At 44.7% G+C, this 23371-nt stretch overlaps 1 protein-coding gene across 2 annotated transcripts in view; it reads left to right on the top strand.

Annotated features, from left to right (window-relative positions):
* SPTBN1 (spectrin beta, non-erythrocytic 1) overlaps positions 1-23371 on the top strand; it is an 82658-nt gene that overhangs the window by 34300 nt on the left and 24987 nt on the right. For both annotated transcript variants that reach the window (XM_062490590.1, XM_062490591.1), the window contains exons 2-17: positions 1056-1207; positions 5590-5763; positions 6382-6473; positions 6825-6905; positions 7611-7726; positions 8582-8694; positions 9295-9482; positions 10750-10867; positions 12146-12304; positions 12909-13211; positions 13977-14130; positions 14809-15679; positions 15818-15952; positions 16548-17304; positions 17518-17720; positions 22489-22579. In XM_062490590.1, coding sequence (XP_062346574.1) covers positions 1056-1207; positions 5590-5763; positions 6382-6473; positions 6825-6905; positions 7611-7726; positions 8582-8694; positions 9295-9482; positions 10750-10867; positions 12146-12304; positions 12909-13211; positions 13977-14130; positions 14809-15679; positions 15818-15952; positions 16548-17304; positions 17518-17720; positions 22489-22579 — 3707 coding nt within the window. The remainder of the gene's footprint in view (positions 1-1055; positions 1208-5589; positions 5764-6381; positions 6474-6824; positions 6906-7610; positions 7727-8581; positions 8695-9294; positions 9483-10749; positions 10868-12145; positions 12305-12908; positions 13212-13976; positions 14131-14808; positions 15680-15817; positions 15953-16547; positions 17305-17517; positions 17721-22488; positions 22580-23371) is intronic.

Here is a 23371-nt window from a genome sequence, read left to right on the forward strand (position 1 = left end):
CATCACCACAATCAGATTTTTGCTGCTGTCCCCAAGGTCCTGGAGGCAGTGACTGGTTATGAACATGCTGGGACCATGCTGTACTGCCAGGAAGGGAGCACATCTTTCCTTTGGGAGGACAGCATCCACCAAACCCCTGGGCAGTCAGATCTGGAATGTTCTCCATGTTTTAAGCAACATTTTTGGAGCTTTCAGAGCTGGGGATGTTGTAGTTTAGGATTAACCTGTCTTCATGTCCTGTTCCTGCACATGCCAACAGAGAGACTGATGGGAGGCTTGGAATCTTGTCTGCCTGGGAAAGCAGAGCACTTGCATTCATCTTCTCACTGTGGCTTTCAGAGTCCAAGTCAGAGCACCTGTGTCTTGACAAATTTGTTCTGCAGTATTTCCCAGCTCAATGAAATGACTTTTGGCTAACAAGGAAGGGCTTCATCCAAAGCCCTTGGCAAAAGATTGTAACCACAGAGATGTATAATGTTTTCTGTCTGAGAGCTCTGTGCTTGGCAGATAGCTGGGTAGGAGTTTGTGAATTAATGTGGACTGCAGAGAGCCTGTGAGTAAGAGAGCTCTCACAGCCAATGTTTTTCTCTATAAACAGTTGTGAAAGACTCTGGGAAGGGTAGGTGGAAAGAATCTATTTTTCTATGGCTTGATATAAATGCTCGTCTACTTCAGGCGTGCAGTTATGGAAAAATTCATGTTGACATTTTGTAAATACAGTTATAAATGTTGAATCTGCAAATAAATATTGTCATGAGAAGGGAAAAAAGTCACTGGGAAGCTATGATCTCTGCTCTCTATCATACTTGTCTTAATCCAAAACTACTTGTGTTATTTTGGGGGATCTGTTGTAGATTTGTGTGTGTGTTTCAGAGCCGGTGAACTCAGCAGGTAAAGAATGGTGGGTTTTCAATGAAAAGTCCTAATTTCATCAATAATTCTCCCAAAAAGACAAGTCATACCTTTGGCTTAATCTTAAATGTTTGAGCATCCCATTTTCACACAGAAACATGAGCTAGGATTTATTTTGACTAATGTTGTTATTTTCCCCACAGATGAACGTGAGGCAGTTCAGAAGAAGACCTTCACAAAGTGGGTGAATTCCCACCTGGCTCGTGTGTCCTGCCGGATTACAGACCTGTACACTGATCTTCGAGATGGGAGGATGCTCATCAAACTCCTGGAAGTGCTTTCAGGAGAGAGACTTGTAAGAGCTTATCAATATCCATTGTGGGAGGTTGGGTTGGGTTTGGGGGCATTTTGTGAATCCTTGGCTTGACTGCAGTATAGTAAATCTGAGTGCTGAGTGTTTAGTGCTGAAAATGTCTTTTTATATACTAAAGGATAAAAAAAGAGCTCTACTGCTTCAGTTGGATCCAGACACCATTAAAATGCCTTCCTACTGGCTTCAATGGGAATCAAAGGAAGTCTTTTTCAAAGGTTCCTTGCTGGTAACATGCTGAGTGCTCCCAGCATGTTCCCTGCTCCCAGATCTGTCAGGCACAGAGTACAAAATGTTCCTGATCCTGTTAGATTCCCCAGTGGTGAATCTAATGTTAGATGTGCTGCGAAACATTCCTGGGCCCTGTGGGCAGTGGCCCATTTCTCTGCTAACAAACCCTGCACTGATGCAGGTGTGCAGGCCTGGCACATCCCTGCTCCCTTCCCAGAACATACTTAATGTTGTGCAGGACAACAACTGGAAAGGGCCACACCACCCTGGGAGCAGCTGGAGGTGTGGTGTTCATTACACCCCACTGCTGAGGAATGTCCCTGAGTGTACTTGGCTTTACTCCGATAGATAAGGCTTGGGCTTGCTTTGGTCAGGGGAATGTCTGGAATCAGTTTAAATAAATTGTTTCTTTGGGTGTGCTGAGGCACCCCCTTGGTACCAGCACAAGAAGTGGTAAGAAAGTCTTTGTAGTGGAAAACACTGCTGGACAAGAGAAAAAGTGGGTGCCAGGAAATGGCTGGGTATCATCCATTCTCCCTCAGTTCCTTAAATGATGGCTATGCTCTTAACTGCCTAATTTAGAGCAATCTCTTCAAAGAAATATGAGTCTTTAGCTAAGACCCAAGGCTGCAGGGGGCTGGGTAATCACTTATCATCAAGCTCTCCTATTAGTGGAGCTCAGTGGCTTAAGACTCTGGTTAATGAGTGGAACATATGGCCCAGTGTAGTTGGGGGGGGGGGGGGGTGGGGGGCAGGAGGGGTGGAGGCAGGAGAGGAGCCTGTCAGAGTGCATCTGGAAGGGCAAGGGGGTTGTGAGTGCACAGAAGTGCTTGTGTGGATAGGGGAGCAAATCCTGGTGTTCATCAGCTAGAGGGGTAACAAATCCCAGTGTTCATCAGCTGCAGTTTGCTCAGAGCTCCTTTCTGTCTCTGCTAGACTGCTCACCTCAGCGACATGTTGCGTTTGACATGCTCACTGCAGGTAGCAGGTGTTCCTCACACAGGGATCGTTGACATCAACATGCCCCATTATTTGAGGGCTGAGACACCAACTGTGTCACTTCTGGTTCAATCTGCCTGTCTGCCTACCAAGATTTGACTTTCTGCAGCAAATAGGAAGCTCAGAGCAGTCCCACAACTTTGGCTATGCAGTTCATTTCCATATTTCAATCCAGATTTTGGAAAATGCAAACAGGGCTGAGGTAGCTGCGGGGTGGGGAGAGGACAGGAGCCTCCTGGAGCTGCACTTGCATCATTGTTTGTGTCTGGCATTGGCAGCTGCCTGCACCACCACACATTCTTTCTGTAGCTTCCTTACTTGAGGCTGGAGGACAGCAGGCTCTGTTTGAACAGCGCATTCCACCACACCTTCCTCTGCAAACAAGAGTGAACACAATGCACTAAACCTTGAGACAATTACACACACCAAAAGTATTCCAGAAGGAACTTACACACACCAAAAATATTCCAAGAGGATTGCCATGCAGCATCCACTTGCTGATGTTCTTCAGATTTTGGAATTTATTTTAGTCAATATTAGGTAGATTCTGACATCTCCGTGGTGCCCCAGGGAAATTTGAAGGCAGATCTTACACAGAAGGCTTAAAATCAATACCAGAAACATCAAATGGTAAGAAAGCAGAAACTAGCATAGATGAGTATCCCATAAACATGGTGTATTTATTGATACAGTGGAACAAACAGAAGTTGCTTCCTCTCTTTTGAAACTGGGATTCACATTCTGGAGCTGGAGCCTGTGGAGTCCAGGATTTTGGATGCCATTCAGGGAAGCCAGACTGCTCTTTGCTCTCTCACTTCGATTGCACAAACCCTGAATTTTCCAAAACTTATTGTGATTTTTGTTGATGAAAACCCACAGTTCTTGGAGATGTGTTGGAGAAACTCAAAATGAGAGCAACCAGTAACAGCAACACCTACATCTTCCTGACCTTGCTTAGTCTGATGACTGATCATAGAGTTTAGTCCAGACCTTACAGCATCATGTAGTCTGCACAGCAGTGTTTGGAAGGAAACTGACAGAATGCAATGCTCTTACTGAACACAGTAGGAAAGAATCCAGCCAGCATGAAAGGGCAGTTGTCATTTGGTTTGCGCACACTCGTAACCAGCTTCTCCCAAACAGAAAAATAAAGCTGGGAACTGTTTTCAGCCTAAGATTAAGCATTTAGCTCAGTTTCTTCCATAATCAAGAATTATTAAATTCCTTACAATTCCTGTATGCTCATAGGTTAAACCACTTAAGCACATTCTCTGTAGTTAGTTCTGTCCCATTTTCACTTGGAACAGGAAGGATTTTGATGCAGAAGCATTTTTCCTGCAATGTGTGTGTGAAGACTCTGGGTTTGGTACTTGCTTTCCCTCCACTCAGTGTCTGGATCTTCATTAGCCCAATAAATGTGCAAGATATGTCTCACTATGCCTCATCCTGAGGCTATGCAGGGGAGTGTGGCAAGCACAGACACACCTTGCACAAACCAGACTCAGGCACCTCTTCTTCTACATAAAACATCTCTGGTGAATGGCTCTGGCTCTGTAACCATGGCACTGGAGCTTCTGAGAGCACAAAAACAGCTTTTTGAATCCTATTCTGCTCAGTAGTTTGAGGCAATGGAGGTGGTGCAGGTACTGCTTTGGGCAGTGGGAAGGGCGGAGGAAACAGATTGGGCTCTGCCACTGCTCTGAGAAATGGCCACAGTCACAGTCATTTCTGAGCCTTGGGAGCATCCTTGTGCAGGTGAGCAGGTCTGGGAAGCTGCTCCAGGCCTCCAGGTATGGCCATGGGGCTGAGATGAGCAGTGGGCTGGGGCTGAGATGAGCAGTGGGCTGGAGCTGGGGGTGCAGCCAGGCTTCCGCCTTCCCTTCTGCCCTGGAATTGCCTCCTACCTTTTTTTTGTTTTGCAAGGCTCAGTCAAGCCTTAGGTCCAGCTTTTCTCCTGATGATTGATGGTGCCAGCTAAGGGCTGGAGCCCAGATTGTCCCTGCTGGGTGAGGCATCTCTGGCAGGCTTCAGTAACCATGCAGCTCCCTCCTGCTCCAGCTGTGGCTCTTTGCAGTGGCAGCATTTGGGGTGTGCACAGGTTGTACATGCAATCTGGGCCTCTTTGGAGGGCCTTTTATACCCCAGAGCAGTGGGAGCCTCCTGGAAATTCTCCCCCTTGCTGGGGAGACCTGCATCATTCCCCAGTCTCAGGAGGAGAACTGACCCAGGCTGACTGAGGCTGAAGCTGGTGGCCTCAGGGTTTATGTGTCCCAAAGGGCATCTTCCTGCATGGCTTCCCTCTCCACCATCCCCTGTGGCACAGGCTGTGTTTCCAGGGACTGTACCATCATCCTGGCCGAAACTCTTCCCCTTGAAGGCAGGCTGGAGCAAGGATATTGCCTGAGCTATTTCCATGGCCACTTAATTACATTCACTGCAGAAAACAAGGAAATTATGGCAATTAGTCATTTGGCTGAGTACCTTTGGTGACATCCCAGTGAACACTGAACAGGCTATGCAGCTGTAATACTTATCTGTACAACAAAGTTTCTTTAATTTTATTCAGTTTTACAGCAGAATTCTGCATGCTGATAACACATTCACTGCATTTTTGCAGTTGCACTGGGCCTTCATAAAATTGTGTTATGTTGGTGTAGCTGATTTTTTAATTAAAAGGTTTTTCCTATGAAAAAAATTTGTAGTCAATATCTGTTATTTTCTTACTCTTTATCCAATTTACTGACCAAAGAAAACCAATGCCACTTCCTTCTGGAAGACCTTTACTGTCTAGCTCACAGTTCAAATCTGAACTTGTAAGTTAATATCCTGGAGAAGAAACATGAGGGAAGTAAGCAGGAAAAATCCTTTGAAAAGCAAATAAAATTGGGGCCGTGTTTCTAGCTCAGGTCCAGGATATTGGTTTTTCCACAATGGGTTTGGCACCTGCTTCTATTGTCGTGGTGAAAATGGGCTGGAAGATGCAGGGAGTGTTTTTGTCCCTGGAATTTGAAGAGCAAATGCAGTGTTGCTGCCTGGGAGCGATGATGCACCAGCCAGGACTGAGGAGTTTACAAACTGATCTTTTCCTCCTCCCATCTACAGTAATAAATGTTTTTATTCTTCCTTTTACCTTCTAGCCTAAACCAACTAAAGGAAGGATGCGCATCCATTGCCTGGAGAATGTGGATAAAGCTCTCCAGTTCCTGAAAGAGCAACGAGTGCACCTGGAAAACATGGGATCTCATGATATTGTGGATGGGAATCACAGGCTGACACTTGGCCTCATTTGGACTATTATCCTGAGATTCCAGGTAGAGTTGTGTGCACGCACACATACATGGATGAGCTTTCCATGCCTGTTTGGTCACGAACGTCACTGTGCATTTTAGGAGCAATGTGCTCCCAGGTGCTCCCAGCTGATGGGAAGGAGACGTGCTTGGGAATCTGTCAGGATAAATCAGTCTCCATGGTGCTGCTGACCTGTGGTGGGAGTTTCCTGTGGGGAAATTCATATGGCTTTATTTCTAAATCACTAATAAATGTGAAGCTCCAGTCTCTATACTAGATCCAGGAGGAAATGCTGCCCTGAGCTGCTCTCCATCAGCTGGTTACCCATAACCTGGTTGGCTTGGCACTGACATTGATTAAGAGTGCCCACAGGAATTATTTCAATGTTCAAACTAAGGCCTGAGATTTCTTGTTTTCTAGCAAGTTACATATTGGTCTTTGCCCTCAGTTAAAAAATCTGGGAAGTCCTTTTGCAGAAAGAATAATGCATCCATATAATAAATATATAACTCATAATGAATAGCACAGTAATAAGCATTTAATAGCATTAATTTTGGTGTTTCCCAGTGTTCCTTTCACCTTTTCCGAAAAGGTAATGTGTTTTCTCAGAGAAATATTGAAATCTTCTATGTTACTTTTAGATCCAAGATATCAGCGTTGAAACTGAAGACAACAAAGAGAAGAAATCTGCTAAAGATGCTTTGCTTTTGTGGTGCCAAATGAAAACAGCTGGGTGAGAGTGGACTAAATGATTAAAGTTCTTACAGCATTTTGAGGTTTTGTTGAAATAATTTTAATTGGGCAAACTTATCTCTTCTTAAGTGGATTCAGAGAGAGGGAATTCAAGACAAGTGAGTTGATGTTTACAAGTCAGAAAAGTCTGAATTGATGGTGTTAATGCTGGGTGATAAACACACCAATCTGATAATCCATTAATATTTACAGTAACATGCTGACTCTTTTTCACACTGTTCTGAAGAAATAATGACTTAATGTCTCCCTGCTCTGCCTTTTGGTGCCAGAGTGTGCAGAGCTGCACTGGGAGCTCTGTATTGATTGCACTCTCCATGTGTTTGTTCTGCAGGTACCCCAATGTCAATATCCACAACTTTACAACAAGCTGGAGGGATGGGATGGCGTTCAATGCACTGATCCATAAGCACAGGTTCGTGTGGCTCAATGCCTGTCCTGGTTTTGCAGCTACCTTGCAGCTTGGTTTTAAAAATCTGTGAAGAGCAGGAAGTTGAGATGTTGCTGAGAGTTTTACAGCAACTTGCCTTATTTTGAGCTTTACAGCTCTTGTGGTCATTGTGAGCTCAGCTGGACAGCAGCTTCTCACACCAAAAGTCAAAACAGGCTGTGTTTGGTTTCAAGGGCATAAATTACACCTCTGATTATTTGGGTTTGGTTTGGTTCTTGTGAGTAACCTGTGCCCAGGTCTTGAATTCAGGAGCAGGAGGGGGGAAGCACACCCCGAGCAGCCTGGAGGGAAAGGAAATCCCTACCCAGGGATGGCCAGATGTGGTGCCAGGCTGCCATGGCTGGGGATGATGCTCATGGCAAGTTCAAGCGGAGTTATCTGGATGGATTGCGCACTTCCATGGGCATGAGGAGAGACTCATGACCACAGTTTTGTTCTTTCTCTTCTCCAGGGTCACCTTCCCTGCTGTTAAGCTCTCCCCTGTTCTCTCCCATGGCCAGGTCCTGCTGTGCCCTGTGCTGGGCATTGCTTCATTCCTTTATCACTGCTGGGAAATGCACAAGGCACATGAAACCTTGGCCAGATTTTCTAAGGGTTGGAGCTTTCAGTTCATTTGAGGGTGGCTGCACTGTGCTTTGGGAAGTCTAAAGAATTTTCCATCCTGTCTAGGCCTGATCTGATTGATTTTGACAAGCTGAAGAAATCAAATGCACACTACAATCTGCAGAATGCTTTTAACCTTGCAGAACAGCACCTTGGTCTTACCAAGCTCCTGGACCCAGAGGGTAAGAATTCTAGCAGTTTCAGCACTTAAGGGCTCTTTCCTCCCACCCCTCCATGTCAGAGCACATCTCTGTGGCAGGTTTTTGTGTCCAAGAGCAGCTGGATGCTGCTGACTCACCTGGTGATACAGGCAGAGAGGGAGGGAGAGAATGTGAGATGTCTCCAGCAGCAAACTGAGCACCAGTAGCACAAGAGCCCTTAATCCTGTGTTTATTTACTGCCACCTGACAGGTTTGTTGGCCTGGCCATGTGTCCAAAAAGTCATTCCAGTCAGAGGCTTCTTTCTGAGAAGGAAGAGAAGCAGAGGAGCAGAGAAGCTTCAGCCCATGCTTCTATGGGAGTGTGTGTGCTCCCAGTGCTGGGGCAAGAGCCTTTTGTGTCACAGGGCAGGAGTGATGTGTTTGGGCAAGTTTCTTCTTGCCTGTTTTCCAGTGCCTCAGAATTGCTGCAGGGGAGGAAATGTTTTGTTTTCCACCTGTATCTCTCAGATTTACCTGGACAGACATAGGTTTGAATTCCTCACTTCAAATGCTGACGCAGCACTGAAGTTGTCAATTAACAGTAGTTCTGTCAACTCCCACAGACACCAGAGGAGTTATTTGGCTGTGCACAAGCTGTGGCAGAGTCTGGAACTTGACTGTAGAGCCGAAAGTCCCAGGCTTTAGCCCCAGTCCACACTACTGCCAGAACCAGTGCAAAGCTTCTCAATTTACTTTTTATTAGGACACTAGCCTTAGGGGCTGAACTGCCACTGAACCCATCTCTGACTCCCAAACACATCCTTGGTGCACTCTGAGCTCTGTTGGTGTAACCCTTGCAGCCTCAGCATGCTGAGATAACTCTTGTTTGGTTTGCAGATATCAGTGTTGATCACCCTGATGAAAAGTCAATCATCACCTATGTGGTGACATATTACCACTACTTCTCCAAGATGAAAGCTTTGGCTGTTGAAGGAAAACGTATAGGAAAGGTCTGCAAGTTTAAATTATATATTGTTACAACACAGCTGAAACATTCTGATTTTCTTTCTCCTCTTGGGTTTTGATTTTTTAAGAGTCCACTCTCTGGTAATTGTCATTTTTTTGCTTTTGATCGTGTTTTGAATGTTAAAAATTCCAATGTGACACTGAGGAGTAGTTAATTTCCAGCTTCCTCAGATTAGAAAACACTTGGCTGGTGTTTTATTTTTGCTTGTTAATTTTGCATCATTGATGATTTTCCTTTCTCATTAACTGCTCCTCACCCTCTGGGCCCTCTGTCTCCTCTGGAAAAGTCCCTAATTTAGAACATGTGCAATCATTCTCTGTCCTTTGGCGATGTTGCCCCCATCCTTACAGCTGGCAGACTGAACATGAATCTTTGTGTGGGCCTCAGCTCTGCTCCCCTATTCCTGGGGAATCTTGGGAATTTAGTACTGAAAAATGCCAAGCTCTCATTCCTCAGGGATCCCAGCAGTGAGTACTCTGATTCACAGCTCAAATCTCCCAGCAGTTTCTTTTATGTGGCTTGTTGGATTTAAATGACTGAAGGGCACTGCCCCTGTGACTCGTGTGTTGTGCTGCTGTTGCAGGTGCTTGACAATGCCATTGAAACAGAGAAAATGATAGAAAAATATGAGTCCCTGGCTTCTGACCTACTGGAGTGGATTGAGCAAACCATTATCATCCTCAACAATCGCAAATTTGCCAACTCCCTGGTTGGAGTCCAGCAGCAGCTGCAGGCATTCAACACTTACCGCACAGTGGAGAAACCACCCAAGTGAGTTGAATCTGAGCTTAATACAACACTCAGTGGTCTTGTTGGCTTAGTTACTCATTGATTTTTTTTTCAAAAAACAAACATCCAAGTAATTTCAATTGTGGCTTAAGAGTTTATTCTCCTAAGCAAGCCCAGCTCTCATATTCCTGATTGGTACTCATTGATATTACCTGGGGCCTGTTTGCTTTGTGCTGTTCAGTGTGGAGATAATAACAACAACAATGAGGAAAGCCTGTCTCCCACAGGGCCTGGGAGTCCTGGAAGCTGTCCCTGCCCTGGGATGCCTGTCTTATCATATGAGTGGTAATAGCATACTGTGGTAGTACAGTAATGTCACCACTCCTGCTTTTAATAGCAATGGATAATACCAAGGTGCTGCTATTAAATGATCCCTACTGCTTATCCAACATGAAGAGGAAGCATGTCTGGCTTTGTCAAACAATTCTGCTTACTCAAACTGATGCAAGCAAAACTGGGCAACTTATTATTGGAAAGTCTATTTTAGCATCATGATATCAAATCTGTTTATTATTTTTTGTCTAATCTGAGTTCTAATGGATAATAATCACAACCTAATGCATTACACAGGATCCAGACTTCTAAAATTGCAGGCTATTTCCTAATGCCCATGGAGTTTGTTTATTTCCCAGCCATACAACAACAGGGAAGAGTTTATTGACTGCAGAGGACTTTAAATAAAACTTCCATTTCTTGTACTGATGACGTAAACTAGGACAGTGTACATACTAGAATTGAAAAAAAAGCCTTTTCCTGTCCCCTGAGGGGTTTAAATCCACTCAGGCAGCTGACTTATATGAAGTTGCTTTTGCTGTCTGCCCAAGTTGGCTCCTGAGGAAGTGTGGGCTATTTCCATTGCTCCCAGCTTCACACAAGATGGCGGTGTTTATGTGAATGCACCATTCACCATGTCAACATTTTAAACCAGTGCTTTATTATAGTTTATTGTAGTCAACTAAATCAATGTTTTATAGCAGCGCTTCCCTGTGAGGGTGGGGAGACCCTGGCACAGGTTACCCAGAGAAGTTGTGACTGCCCCATCCTTGGAAGTGTTCTAGACCAAGTGGGACAGGGCTGCTAGCAACCTGGGATAGTGGAAGGTGCCCCTGTCCTGGCAAGGGGTGGAACTGGATGGGCTTTAAGGTCCTTTCCAACCCAAACCATTCTGCCAGTCTATGATTCTGTGATTATACCTTAGCAGTAATGAAAGATGGATTGTAACTCAATTCTCTTGCAAAATTTTGTTTAGATTTACAGAAAAAGGAAACCTGGAAGTGCTGCTTTTTACCATTCAAAGCAAAATGAGAGCCAACAATCAGAAAGTGTACATGCCGAGGGAGGGCAAACTCATCTCTGATATTAACAAGGTAAACTGAGCAGCTCCTCTCATGTGACTCAGGATATTGCTGTTTTCTCTTGGAAAATTGGCAGGAAAACATTTATGATGTCCAGCCTTGATGTGGGGGCTGTAAGAGATGGATGAGATGGGGTGACCTTTTCGTATAGCTCAGATTTGCTATCCTGAGCCAGCCCTGGGTGTCCTCAGCATCTGTAGGATCTTCTGCTGCTGGGGTTGGCAGCTCTGCCTTGCCCCTTGTGGTGCTGGCTGTTGGACAGAAGTGACCGAAGGCAGCAGCAGTAGGTGCTGTGCTGTCCCCTTCACCTCCCAGTGCCCTGCCTGGGCATCATGCATCCCTTTGGGGTCCTGTAGCCTGTTCTGTGCTGCTGCAGCTGGCAGGGCAGGGCAGGGCTCGGCACAGCAGAGCTGACAGGCTCTCCGGGGTATAACAAACAACTTCAGCCTGGCAGCTTCCTCCTTTGTGTTTGATCATGCTGGGCATTCCCAGAGCAGCTGTTGTGGGTGTCTGTGGCCTCATCCCAGGGAGCAACAAACTGCTCAGCTCTCCTGGTTGCAGGAGGAATGCCCAAAATAGTAGTGGTTCAGGCAGTTTCACATCTGCTCAGATTTAGATTTAGTTTGTGTTAAGTTGAAGGTATTTTTGTTGTCTGTAAGAAGATCTGAAAGGTGATTAGCTGACTTCCAACATGCTTCTAAAACTTCTGATTTTTGTAATATTGTTGTCATGCATATGTATAACTTCTGGCTTGGGGGAAAAAGGACTTGTAAGCATCAGAAGTAAAAGAATTCTGCAGTTGTTTTATTTTCCAAAGGGTAATAAAGAACAACAATTTTATGTTGATTTTGGAGGTAAGAGGCCATGAATCTCTAATTCCCATTTCCTAAAGGAGGAAGATAGAATCTGTTTGTTTGAGAGTATTACTCAGGTGTTTTTATTTTTTTAAACAAACTCTTTCTTACATATTCAATCCAGGTGGTTTCCTTAGGCTTTGTTGGGAAGGGGAGTAAGAAAGGATGAGAGAAAATGCATCTGAGATAAACAACTTGCTCAGAAAATGTCTGGCTAAATTGAGAACAGATTTTAAGTCACGTGTTTATATTAGCAAACAAGGTGTAGGCCAGCCAGTGCAAACTGGATTTATAGGCTTATAAATAATTGAATCAGTTTGGTGAAAGTTGCCTGTAGTGATTTCAGCCCTGATTTCATGCCAAGGAGATGGGATTTATTATAATCTTGTAAGAATGTGTTGTTTAGAAGCCATGTGTTTTCCCTTCACGTCTTCAGGCCTGGGAAAGACTGGAAAAAGCTGAACATGAAAGAGAACTGGCACTGCGAAATGAGCTCATCAGACAAGAGAAACTGGAACAACTTGCGCGGAGGTTTGATCGCAAGGCAGCTATGAGAGAAACTTGGCTGAGTGAAAATCAACGTCTCGTTTCTCAGGTGCTGCTCTCAGAATTTGTTTGGGTGGCTAAAATGGTTCCCATGAGTAATTGCAAGATGCAGTTCTTGCAAGGAGAACATTTTCTTCCCTGTGCCTTGTATTTTACTACATCTATGTATGTGTGTATTTATTAATTGTATTTAGTTACTCTATATGTGTATGTACTGTACATCCTCTCTTTTAATACATTTGGGATTCCCTTCCTTGAACCTACCAGCCTGTGGTCAGGAGATTTGATGAGGAAATAACTACCCACAGTCAAGATTTTCTTTATCTGAATATTTTGGTGAGTTCAGTGGAATGAGCCCAGGAGTTAATTTTGTTGTTTTATATTAGAAATGATAATATTAGATTAGCCCCAGCCTAATCCTGGTGGCCATGTGATTCTTCCCCCAAAGGCAGTGAATAATATCTCTGATTTTTTCAGTGGTTCTTTGTTGTCAGAGGCATCTCTTATTTTATGAGAGAAGACACTTGGGAGCATTTTGAGGTCCCGGATTTGCTAACAAATGTGTTTTGCCAAGTCAGAATTGACAGCAGGGGTTGAGCAGTGAGACTTAGTCCTCAGCAGCTATTCCTGAAGGAGTGCCTTTGTCTTTGCAGGACAATTTTGGCTTTGACCTCCCAGCAGTGGAGGCTGCCACAAAGAAGCACGAGGCCATTGAGACGGACATTGCAGCATATGAGGAGAGGGTCCAGGCTGTGGTGGCGGTGGCGAAGGAGCTCGAGACTGAAAACTACCATGATATCAAACGCATCACTGCGAGGAAGGATAATGTTATCCGCCTGTGGGAGTATCTCCTGGAGCTGCTCCGGGCACGCAGACAACGGCTGGAGATGAACCTTGGGCTGCAGAAGATTTTCCAGGAAATGCTCTATATTATGGACTGGATGGACGAGATGAAGGTGGGTGGAAGTCCTTTGAGAACGCAGACCAAATATTCCTCAGAGGTGTATGTGTCCTTTTCTGCCAAGTTTTAAGATGCATTTTGCCCCTCTGGCTTAGTAGAGAGTCCCAGAAGTGAACAAATTCCCTATGATTTGTTAACACTAAAGATTAAAAACAAGCAAGGAAAAAGAAAAAATTCACTCCTATAAAAAGCTACTTTCCAGCTTCCTGTCTGTCTCACAGAGCCCAGAAGTTCTGGTCACAGTGCTTGGTGAAGATGACAGATTCGGTGAAAGGGAATTAAATAATCTCCATCATTATTTACGTGGGGGGCAAGTCACCTCTTCACCTCTCTGCTTTAAAAAGCTTGAATTTCTTCCTGTCTGTTCTCCTGGGATCTGGGGAAGGAAAGGACCAGACTTGTCCATCAGCCAGCAGAACTTGGATGCTGTTGGAGGACAGAGAGCTGTGTGTCACTCAGTGGGAGCTCACAGCTCCTGGGCTGAGTGCTGCTCCTTGGCCCTGCTGAGCTAACTCAGTCTCTCAGCATCCTAGACTGAAAATTCATTAAAGACCAGTCAAGTTCTTCATGGTTGCCAGTGATTTCAAAAATACTGGCTCAAATTTATATCAGCCATGTCCCTACATTTGTAATTCCTCTCCTTATGTGCCTGGAGTTCCTCTGACCTAATGTACCAACAGATGAAAGTGCCCAGAGTTCCAAAGAAGCAAATAGCTTATGGCCTTCAACCTGTTTGACTTGTCTTTCTCATTTTGTTCAGGTGCTTTTGCTGTCCCAAGACTATGGCAAACATTTGTTGGGAGTTGAAGACCTGCTGCAGAAGCATGCTCTGGTGGAAGCTGACATTGCTATTCAGGCTGAGAGAGTGAGAGGGGTCAATGCCTCTGCTCAGAAGTTTGCCACCGATGGAGAAGGTAACCAGCACCCAACATAACCCTTTTGTCTTAATTACCTATGAGATTATCTGGGACTCATTAGTTCTGCAAAATAGGTTAGCTGAATTCACCACCAGAATGAGAGAATCCACCTCCATTTGTTCCTTCTGTACTCAGCGTGTTAGTAATACATTTGCCCAGGAACCTGCTCAGGAACTGAGTGTGGCATTGTGCCTTGCGTGGGATGTCACACTCCTCACCAGCAGCTGCCTTGGCTTTGTATAGGTCAACATGGTGCCCTATGTTGTGCTCCTAATGCAGACATTTGCACAGATTGTTGGACCCAGTCTGATGGTCTCCCGATTTTTCCAGAAAGGAAGCAATTCCCTAGAGCCCAGTGTTGTTAACTAGAGTAAATAACATCCATTTTGTGCAGTTGCGTATGAATCTGAATTCAGTGAATTTTGTCTCACTGGAAGCAGTCATGAATATCTTTCCTTTTGCGTTTTTTTTTGGTCTTTTGGAAAGAACAGTATTTTCTGATCTCTGTTATTGTGTGGTGGAGCTTGAACACATCCCACTCACTTTCCTTAGACTAACTATGGATTCTTTCATGTAAACCTGAACACGCAGGAGCTCAGAGCTCTGTGTATGCCCCAGCTGTGGGGGTGGGAGTGAACGAGCCCAGGTGATAACACAGGTTCTCTATCCGAGCAGGTTACAAGCCCTGTGACCCGCAGGTGATCAGGGACCGCGTGGCTCACATGGAGTTCTGCTACCAGGAGCTCTGCCAGCTTGCGGCCGAGCGCCGTGCACGCCTCGAGGAGTCCCGGCGCCTCTGGAAATTCTTCTGGGAAATGGCTGAAGAGGAGGGCTGGATCAGGGAGAAGGAGCAGATCCTGTCATCTGATGATTACGGGAAGGACCTAACCAGTGTCGTCCGACTCTTGAGTAAGCACAAGGCGTTTGAGGACGAGATGAGTGGCCGCAGCGGCCACTTTCAGCAGGCGATAAAAGAAGGTGAAGACATGATCGCGGAAGAGCATTTTGGGTCTGAGAAGATCAGAGAAAGAATTAAGGATATCCGGGAACAGTGGGCTAACCTGGAGCAGTTATCTGACATTAGGAAGAAGCGGCTGGAGGAAGCCTCTCTCCTTCACCAGTTCCAGGCTGACGCTGATGATATTGATGCATGGATGTTGGACATCCTCAAGATTGTCTCCAGCAATGATGTTGGCCATGATGAATATTCCACTCAGTCCTTGGTGAAGAAACACAAAGATGTGGCTGAAGAGATTGCGAGCTACCGGCCAACCATCGACTCTCTTCACGAGCAGGCCAAGGCCCTGCCACAGGAGCATGTGGAGTCTCCGGATGTGCAGGGCAGGTTGTCCGGAATTGAGGAGAGGTACAAAGAGGTAGCCGAGCTGACCCGGCTGCGTAAACAGGCCCTGCAGGATACCCTCGCTCTCTATAAGATGTTCAGTGAGGCAGATGCTTGTGAGCTTTGGATCGATGAAAAGGAGAAGTGGCTAAACAATATGCAGATTCCAGAGAAGCTGGAGGACCTGGAAGTGATCCAGCACAGGTGAGAATGCTTTTACCAGGAAGTTTGGGGAATACTGAGTGGAAGCGTTTTGCCCCAGCTACCTTTCTCAGCTTGCCTGTAGCTCAGATTCTCTAATGCCTGATGGATCTTGTCTTTGTTTCTTTTCCCACACTCCAGGTTTGAAAGCTTGGAGCCAGAAATGAATAACCAGGCGTCCCGTGTGGCCGTGGTGAACCAGATTGCCAGGCAGCTGATGCACAGTGGCCATCCCGGGGAGAAGATCAAAGCACAGCAAGATAAACTCAACACAAGGTAAGTGAAAGCCTCGTGCTCAGGAACATCACACCAGCTGGAACAAGTATGGTGGGGTCATTTGTTTTTCTTAAGTAGGCTTTTTTAAGATATTCTGATGCTGTTACCTGAAGCATCTTCAAGGTAGGTCTTTAAAGCTTCAAAGAGAAAGACTTGTGCCTTTCAAATACTTGATTATCAGATGGAGTTTTGCTCTTGACTTAATCAGGCCCTGAGTGTGTCAGTACCTTGTTTTGAGAGCTGAAAATTGACTGTAATAATTACTATGATAAAAAAGAAATCAGTATAGTTTTGTGTAAACTCCCTCATTTTTTTAGCTTCAGAATAAACCAAGGCAGTGTGAAAAGTTGATGTATAATTTTTCACTTGAGGAAAAATTATACTCAATGTGCTGATACTTGTCACATTCTAATACACACCATATCCGGGTTAATGATTGCTTTGCTAGAAATACTGATGGTGTGGAAAGGACTGAGAAAACCCTGTGTAGCTGGGTTTACCAAGCTGGTGAGAGCAGCTGCTCAGTCAGCAATTCTGCTACATACTTTCCCCACAAATCTCAGTTTCTCTTCTCTCCTCTCCTCATACATTTCAGGTGGAGCCAGTTCAGAGAACTGGTAGATAGGAAGAAGGATGCTCTGCTCTCTGCTCTGAGTATCCAGAACTACCATCTTGAATGTAATGAAACCAAGTCCTGGATCAGGGAAAAGACCAAAGTGATTGAATCTACACAAGACCTGGGTAATGACCTGGCTGGAGTGATGGCCTTGCAGAGGAAGCTGACAGGCATGGAACGGGACCTGGTGGCCATCGAAGCCAAGCTCAGTGACCTGCAAAAGGAGGCAGAGAAACTGGAATCTGAGCATCCTGACCAGGCACAAGCCATCCTTTCACGGCTTGCAGAGATCAATGATGTGTGGGAAGAAATGAAGACCACCCTGAAGAACCGGGAAGAGTCCCTGGGAGAGGCCAGCAAGCTGCAGCAGTTCCTGAGAGATCTGGATGACTTCCAGTCCTGGCTCTCCAGAACACAGACTGCAATTGCCTCTGAAGATATGCCCAACACCCTGACAGAGGCTGAGAAGCTGCTCACTCAGCATGAGAATATCAAGAATGAGATCAACAACTACGAGGAAGATTATCAGAAGATGAGGGACATGGGTGAGATGGTGACACAAGGGCAAACTGACGCTCAGTACATGTTCCTACGCCAGCGCCTCCAGGCTTTGGACACGGGCTGGAATGAGCTTCACAAAATGTGGGAGAACAGGCAAAATCTTCTTTCCCAGTCTCATGCCTACCAGCTGTTTCTCAGAGATACCAAGCAAGCAGAAGCTTTCCTTAATAACCAGGCAAGTAGTCAAGATATATACCTGACTTCATTTCTACAGGTTGGCACTGTACTGCAAGCAATTAACAAAGTCTATTGGCAGGAGAGCCACAAGCAGACAATTTGCCCTTTTCTAACTGTATTTTATTTCAGGCTGTTCTTGGGAGATGTCAGTTGTTGGAGCAGCAGCAGAGCCCGAGTGTAACAATTTTCTCTCTGATTTCTTTAATCCCAGGAGTATGTTCTGGCACATACAGAGATGCCAACTACCTTGGAAGGAGCAGAAGCTGCTATTAAAAAGCAGGAGGATTTCATGACCACCATGGATGCCAATGAAGAAAAGATCAATGCAGTTGTGGAGACGGGCAGGAGGCTCGTTAGCGATGGGAACATTAACTCTGATAAAATCCAGGAGAAAGTGGACTCTATTGATGACAGGTAAGGGCAGAATGACATTACAATGTAGCTGCTCCTCCTTTCATTCTGTTCTCTGAGAGATGCCCTTTTACCAGGATTCAAAGGCAAAAGTAACAGTGTAGGAAATGTCTGTTCCAGACTGTTTTCTTTGTCTTGTGGAAAAGTAGGAACTGTCATGTTTCAAGAATGCGCCAGGCTAATCTTAGTTAAACAATACCTCTCCCATTTTCTAGAGGCTTGGTAGGTAATGAGCTCCCTACCCAGAATCTGGCTGTTTGAGTGTTGCTGTGTAGTTCTTGGAGTATGAGCAGACTTGATGCTCTAGTGGGAGCTGTAGCAGTTGGCTGTGTCTGGTTCCACAAGTCTCAATTTCCTCTGTTGCCCCCAAGCTGGTGTAATTACAATAAAGGTATATTCCTGTCCTTCCTCTGGAGAAGGAATGTGACTCTTCAAGTGTGTAATTGGCATTGCATCCACCCCACCCTCTCGACTTTGATCACCTCTTCCAACTTGTCTGGCCCCTCTGAGATCAGATTAGGAAGCGCTGGTACAAGTGTGTCTTTCATCCCAGAAAGATGAATTTTTCATCCTTTGCTTTCCCTCTCTGGCTGTGGCACAGATGCTATAGAACATTACAAGTTTTTTTTTCTTTGAAACACAAATGTTCACTTTTGATGGCTGTTGTTCTTTCTGCTTTTGGTTTGGATAACAGTGTAGTCTTTTAAGGTACTGTAAGTGTCAGAATACAGCAGTGAGCTGTGAAGTGCCACTGATGACTCGAATCCACCCACAGCTGGTAAGCTCAGAGTTCTTCAGGTGCCTTCATCTCCATGGAGAAACTGCATGGAAGTAGATCAGAAAATGTTTGGGTGGAGGTGTCCCACTGTGTGTGCACCCACTTTAGCCATGCCCCATGGCTTCAGGAAAGGTGGCTCTTCCTGTTTCTAGAGCTTGATGAGGGACTCTGACAGCAGAACCCCTGGGGTACCCCATGTTTCTATTCTCTCTCTCTCACCAGCTTGGCTCTAGATCCCAGAGAGAATCTGCAAAGGTCAAGAAGAGGAGATTATGTGAGAGCAATCAAGGGGATAGCTAGGAGTGATTTTCTTTATTTACTCCTTCTAAGGCCTCTCTACTCTAAGCTTTCCCATCCACTTAGGAAAGCAGGAGAGTTCTACCCCAGCCTTCTGGTCAGGTGTCTTCTTTCTGCAGCTTTTGGAATATCAAAAGAAAGCATCCAAGGATATCATAGCAAACGGCCAGCTGCATCTCACAGCCCTGTCTGAACTGGCTGGAGTGGGAGAGAGTTTCAGCCCATGTGCTGCATGCTCTGCAGAGGCTCTGGTGGCTGTCACCCCAGTGCAGGTGCTCCTCTGTGCCCTGTTATCTCTACTGTCCTGCCCAGGGGATGTGTGCTGGAGTTCGTGCTGGAATTCCTACTGGAACTGAGCATTTCCTCAATTCCAGAGCTATTTATGCCAAGCATTGCAAACACCATCCGGTGTGCTGCTATCCAGGAAATCCGTGTGGCTGCTCCCCAAGTCTAGGGGGCTGATAAGCCTCCAGAACAAAGCCTTGGGGCTGTGTGCACTGAGAGGGGTAGCAAAGGAAACCTCTTTGCTTTCACAAAAAGTGGCTCTCCCAGCCGAGCTCCACCTGGATGTCTAACAAAGGGCCAAAACAAACAAGCACAAATATGTGCAGTGGCTCCGTACCTCCCATAGGGAGCTCTTTGTAGTTCTGGCATTGTTCAGAGTGGGTTTTGCAGTTGTGCTTTCAAGCTGTTCCTGAGGAGACCCCACTGGTCCTGAGGCAGCAGACAGGCCCTGCTCTGGGATGGTTCCCATCTCAGTAGGGATGGCACAAGCGGGAGGAAGGTGCAATAGGAAAGAAACAGTTCGGCACAACGTTTTAGTGCAGTTCCCAAGCAAGAATGAATGGGCACAAGGACATGAAGCAAGGGTGAGGGAAGGAGAAGGTGGGTTTGCATCGAGCTATCACCAGCTAGCTTTTCCAGCCGGGGAAAAGGCTGGTTTCCCTATGCAGCTCTCTCTGCTTGGGTGACTTCACCTGCTCTGAATCATTTTCTCCTCCATTTTCTTTTGGAAGAGTGTTGGGCAACTGCCCTTCTCCATGTGCCTGCTCGTGGCCTCTGATTCTGCAAGGGAAGTTTAGTCTAAAGAGGGTGGCAGATTTGGCACAAGTTGTGATCTGAGCCTCTTTTACATCTACTTTTGTATTTGTGCAACTTTCTGCTCAACAGAGAACAGAAGTAAGTCTTGTTCTTGCCCATTCAGAAGGGAGAGTGCCTCATTTGCTGGAGCAATGAAAGAAGCTAAAACAGCCTTTCATATATCTCAGGATTCCTAGCAGGCAGCTGCATTCACACCACATGTAAGATTTATTATTTCTGCACAGGCTTTGAAACCCAAAGGCTTACAGTTAAACCAAAAGTGGTTTTGTCAGTTTTCAGCACGGTCAGCATTCTCAGGGGCCTCTGGGAGTCAGCTTGGGGACACTGGGCAAATTCTGCAATAGTTGGTGTCAGACACCTCCATGTGCCGAACAGATCTTACACTTATGTTGTCTGTCATATGTATGATACAGAATTCAAAGCCATTCTAAATAACTGCAGTCTGCACAGCAGACTATTCTTCTTCCACAAACTGTTCTACCAAATTAGTAAGAGGCAGTCATTAACAACCTTAAGTGTGAATTCTTTAAAATAATTTAGGGATATTTGAACAAAGAGTTAATAATATTTAGGTACAGCTAGTCTGGAGCAGGAGAACAGACTAAATAATTTCTTAAAATTCTTTATTCCCATAAAATGTCAGTGATGAAAACACAGGAATTCCTGCCTGTTTCAGTAGTGCCCATGCTCAAAATGCTTCTACTTTGTTATGGTTCAGCCCTGTTCTTCAGAAAAAACTCATTGTCCAGTCTCACTCCAGGTCATCTTGAATGAAACAGCCTTGTACAATTACATAGCCCTAAGCACCAAGTATCATATTTGTTATGCTATGGCATTATCTGTTTGATATCCTGGCATGGTTTCCTTCAAAGTCCTTCTACTCAGTATTTCCAACACTCTTTGGGAGATATTTTATTAGCTTTTTTTTTAAATTCAGGCTTTCTCAACATAAGAACTTCTGTACTTATCTTAAATCTATTCAAGTGCCATGAAAGTTCTTTAAACTTCATAACTTGTATCCTCTCCAGAATACATGAGTCTGTAATGTAATTTAGCCTTAAATCTCTGAAATCAGCTTGATAAAATCACCCAAGCAGTTCTTTGCTTCATTTTAACAACCTGAGTAATGCAGTATGTTTGCCCAGGCATATAAGAGCCAGCCAAGAGAGAGTGGAATCAAACCCAGGGATATTTGCCTCATTAGAGAGGTTTTTCCTAAGGCACAGTTTGTGTCTTTTCCTTTGTCAGGACTCCAGCCTCACCTGGGCTTGGACTCCAGGCTCTTGCTTTGATGGTTCCATGTGTCTTCCTTGCCATGCAATCTATAAATAATTTTCTTGAATACACCTATAGAGATGCTGCTTGCCTGGTCGGTTGGAGGCAGCAGTTGAGGCCAAAAGGAAGTAAAATGTTGTCCTGTAAAGGGTTTTCTCCTATTCCTCTGCCTACAGACCTTTTGCTTCTATAGAAAATGTATCTCCAAGTATTCCTTTTGTTTCTGAAGTCACCAGATTTGTGTCAGAGAGCTTGCTGTGGCAACTTACTGCAGACGAGGAAAAGTGGTGTCATAATCCAGTTGTCATCAACATGTAATTTATGGTCTTCTGGGGCATCATGAGTCTCTGGAGATCTCCAATAAAATGGATTTATTTAGCTTTTGCCAGCATGTGCTGAGCTCATCTTATAAATTGCCACCCTGTAAAACAATTTCCAACTCTCAATCCATATTTATCTTATTACAAATTGCAGCAGTATTTCACTTTAAAACCCTGTACAGTGCAATAGGAATAAGCCTAGCACAATGAGCAGTAAATAAAAATTATCTTCTTTACTCTGTCTCTTCCTTGTAAATTGCCTCATAAATAAGAAAGGATGGAAGGACAGAGATACCTACTCCAAATGAAGCATTTTTAAAAACATGCCCAGAGGTACCTTGGGAATCAGCCCCATTCCATTTGAAGGACCCACCACAACCTCTGACACTGCCCGCATGACTCATCCTTCAAGGGGCAAACAGTGATGGATCAAATTAGGGCTTCTGGATTAACCTTTCCTTCTCTTCTGGTTCCTCTTAAACACTCTGAAAGATATATTCCAAGTGCATAAATCTTCTGTGTGCAGAACCACACAGGGATGGTTAAACACAGCCTTGGGAAGGTTCTGTGGCCCAGCTCAGCTGTGTGCAGGACAAGGAGGTGCTGAAGGTGTTTTACAAAGAGCAGTCCAGCTGGTGCACCCTGCAAGTGACACAACCTCATTGGTGCAATTTGCAGTTTTCTTAGCAAACAGCCTGAACTCTCCTGGGAGCTTGAAATGAGTGGGCCAAATTCTGTTCATAACATGTTGTGAAACCCTGCTGACTTCAGAATGTTCTCTGTGTATTTAATGGGTCACAAAAACAAGGAGATGCTGAACTCCAGCGAGCCCATTAAATAACACACTCCAAAATGTCATTTGAAAGGCAGCAAAGGACACACACCACAAACTTACCAACACCTGTACTCCAAAGAGGCTCCACAAACCAATAATGACACTTTTTCATGAAATGCCTATTTCATTTCCTTTCGCTATTGTTTTGTTTTTTTTTCTGACCAGACATAGGAAGAACCGTGAAGCAGCCAGTGAACTTCTGATGAGACTGAAAGATAACAGGGATCTCCAAAAGTTTCTTCAGGATTGCCAAGAGGTAAATCATGCTCTTTCACTTTTATTGCTGAAAGCTGCCTCCTGCAGCTTTACTCCATATTTTATGAGGACTGGAATGCTCAGTCATCCAGTAGTATTTAGTGTGGAGTAAACATGAAAAAGCCCCCTGATCATACCACTGCAAAAAAGAATGTTTCTTTCTTCTTTTCTCATGAACCAGATTTTCTTTTGTCGTATAAGCTAAAGACATATGAAACTGTCAAAATCAGTGAAGATTTTTTGCTGTGATAGAAATTATAACCATGTGGAAAATGGTGGGATTAGCAATGCACTTACTAGGAGTTTTGTCTGCAGCCGTACAGATGTATGTGGCCTGGTGCAGGGGATTTCAAGTGATTTCTAGCAAACATTAGTCAAAAGAATAGGTTATGAATAAAAAGGGAGCAAGATTAAGCTGTGTCATTTATGTGTGATTTACCTGGTGGTTTACATGTGTTTAAAATCATTAAATATTATAACATTTAAGAAAAGAAATTCTTTCCAGATTTTCTAATCACTTACATGGGCTGTTTACATTGAAGACAACATTCTAAAATTTGGAATGGTCTTGTTCCTAGCACAAGGAATTAATCAAGTAATTTTCAGGTTATTTCATGGAATACTGGCAGATAATAAAGAACTTTGCCTGTGAGGTTTTCATCATAAACTGGGCAAGTGGTATTTGCTACTTGGTTGCCTGGATTCAATCTGTTTCCCAGCATTGCATAACCTTTCCATGAGCTTGCCTTCAATTGCTCTTTCCTTGGTAGTTAAAACATGACAGATCAGCAAA

The sequence above is a fragment of the Cinclus cinclus genome, chromosome 3 (genome assembly GCF_963662255.1).
Source record: "Cinclus cinclus chromosome 3, bCinCin1.1, whole genome shotgun sequence".
NCBI classification, from domain to species: domain Eukaryota; kingdom Metazoa; phylum Chordata; class Aves; order Passeriformes; family Cinclidae; genus Cinclus; species Cinclus cinclus.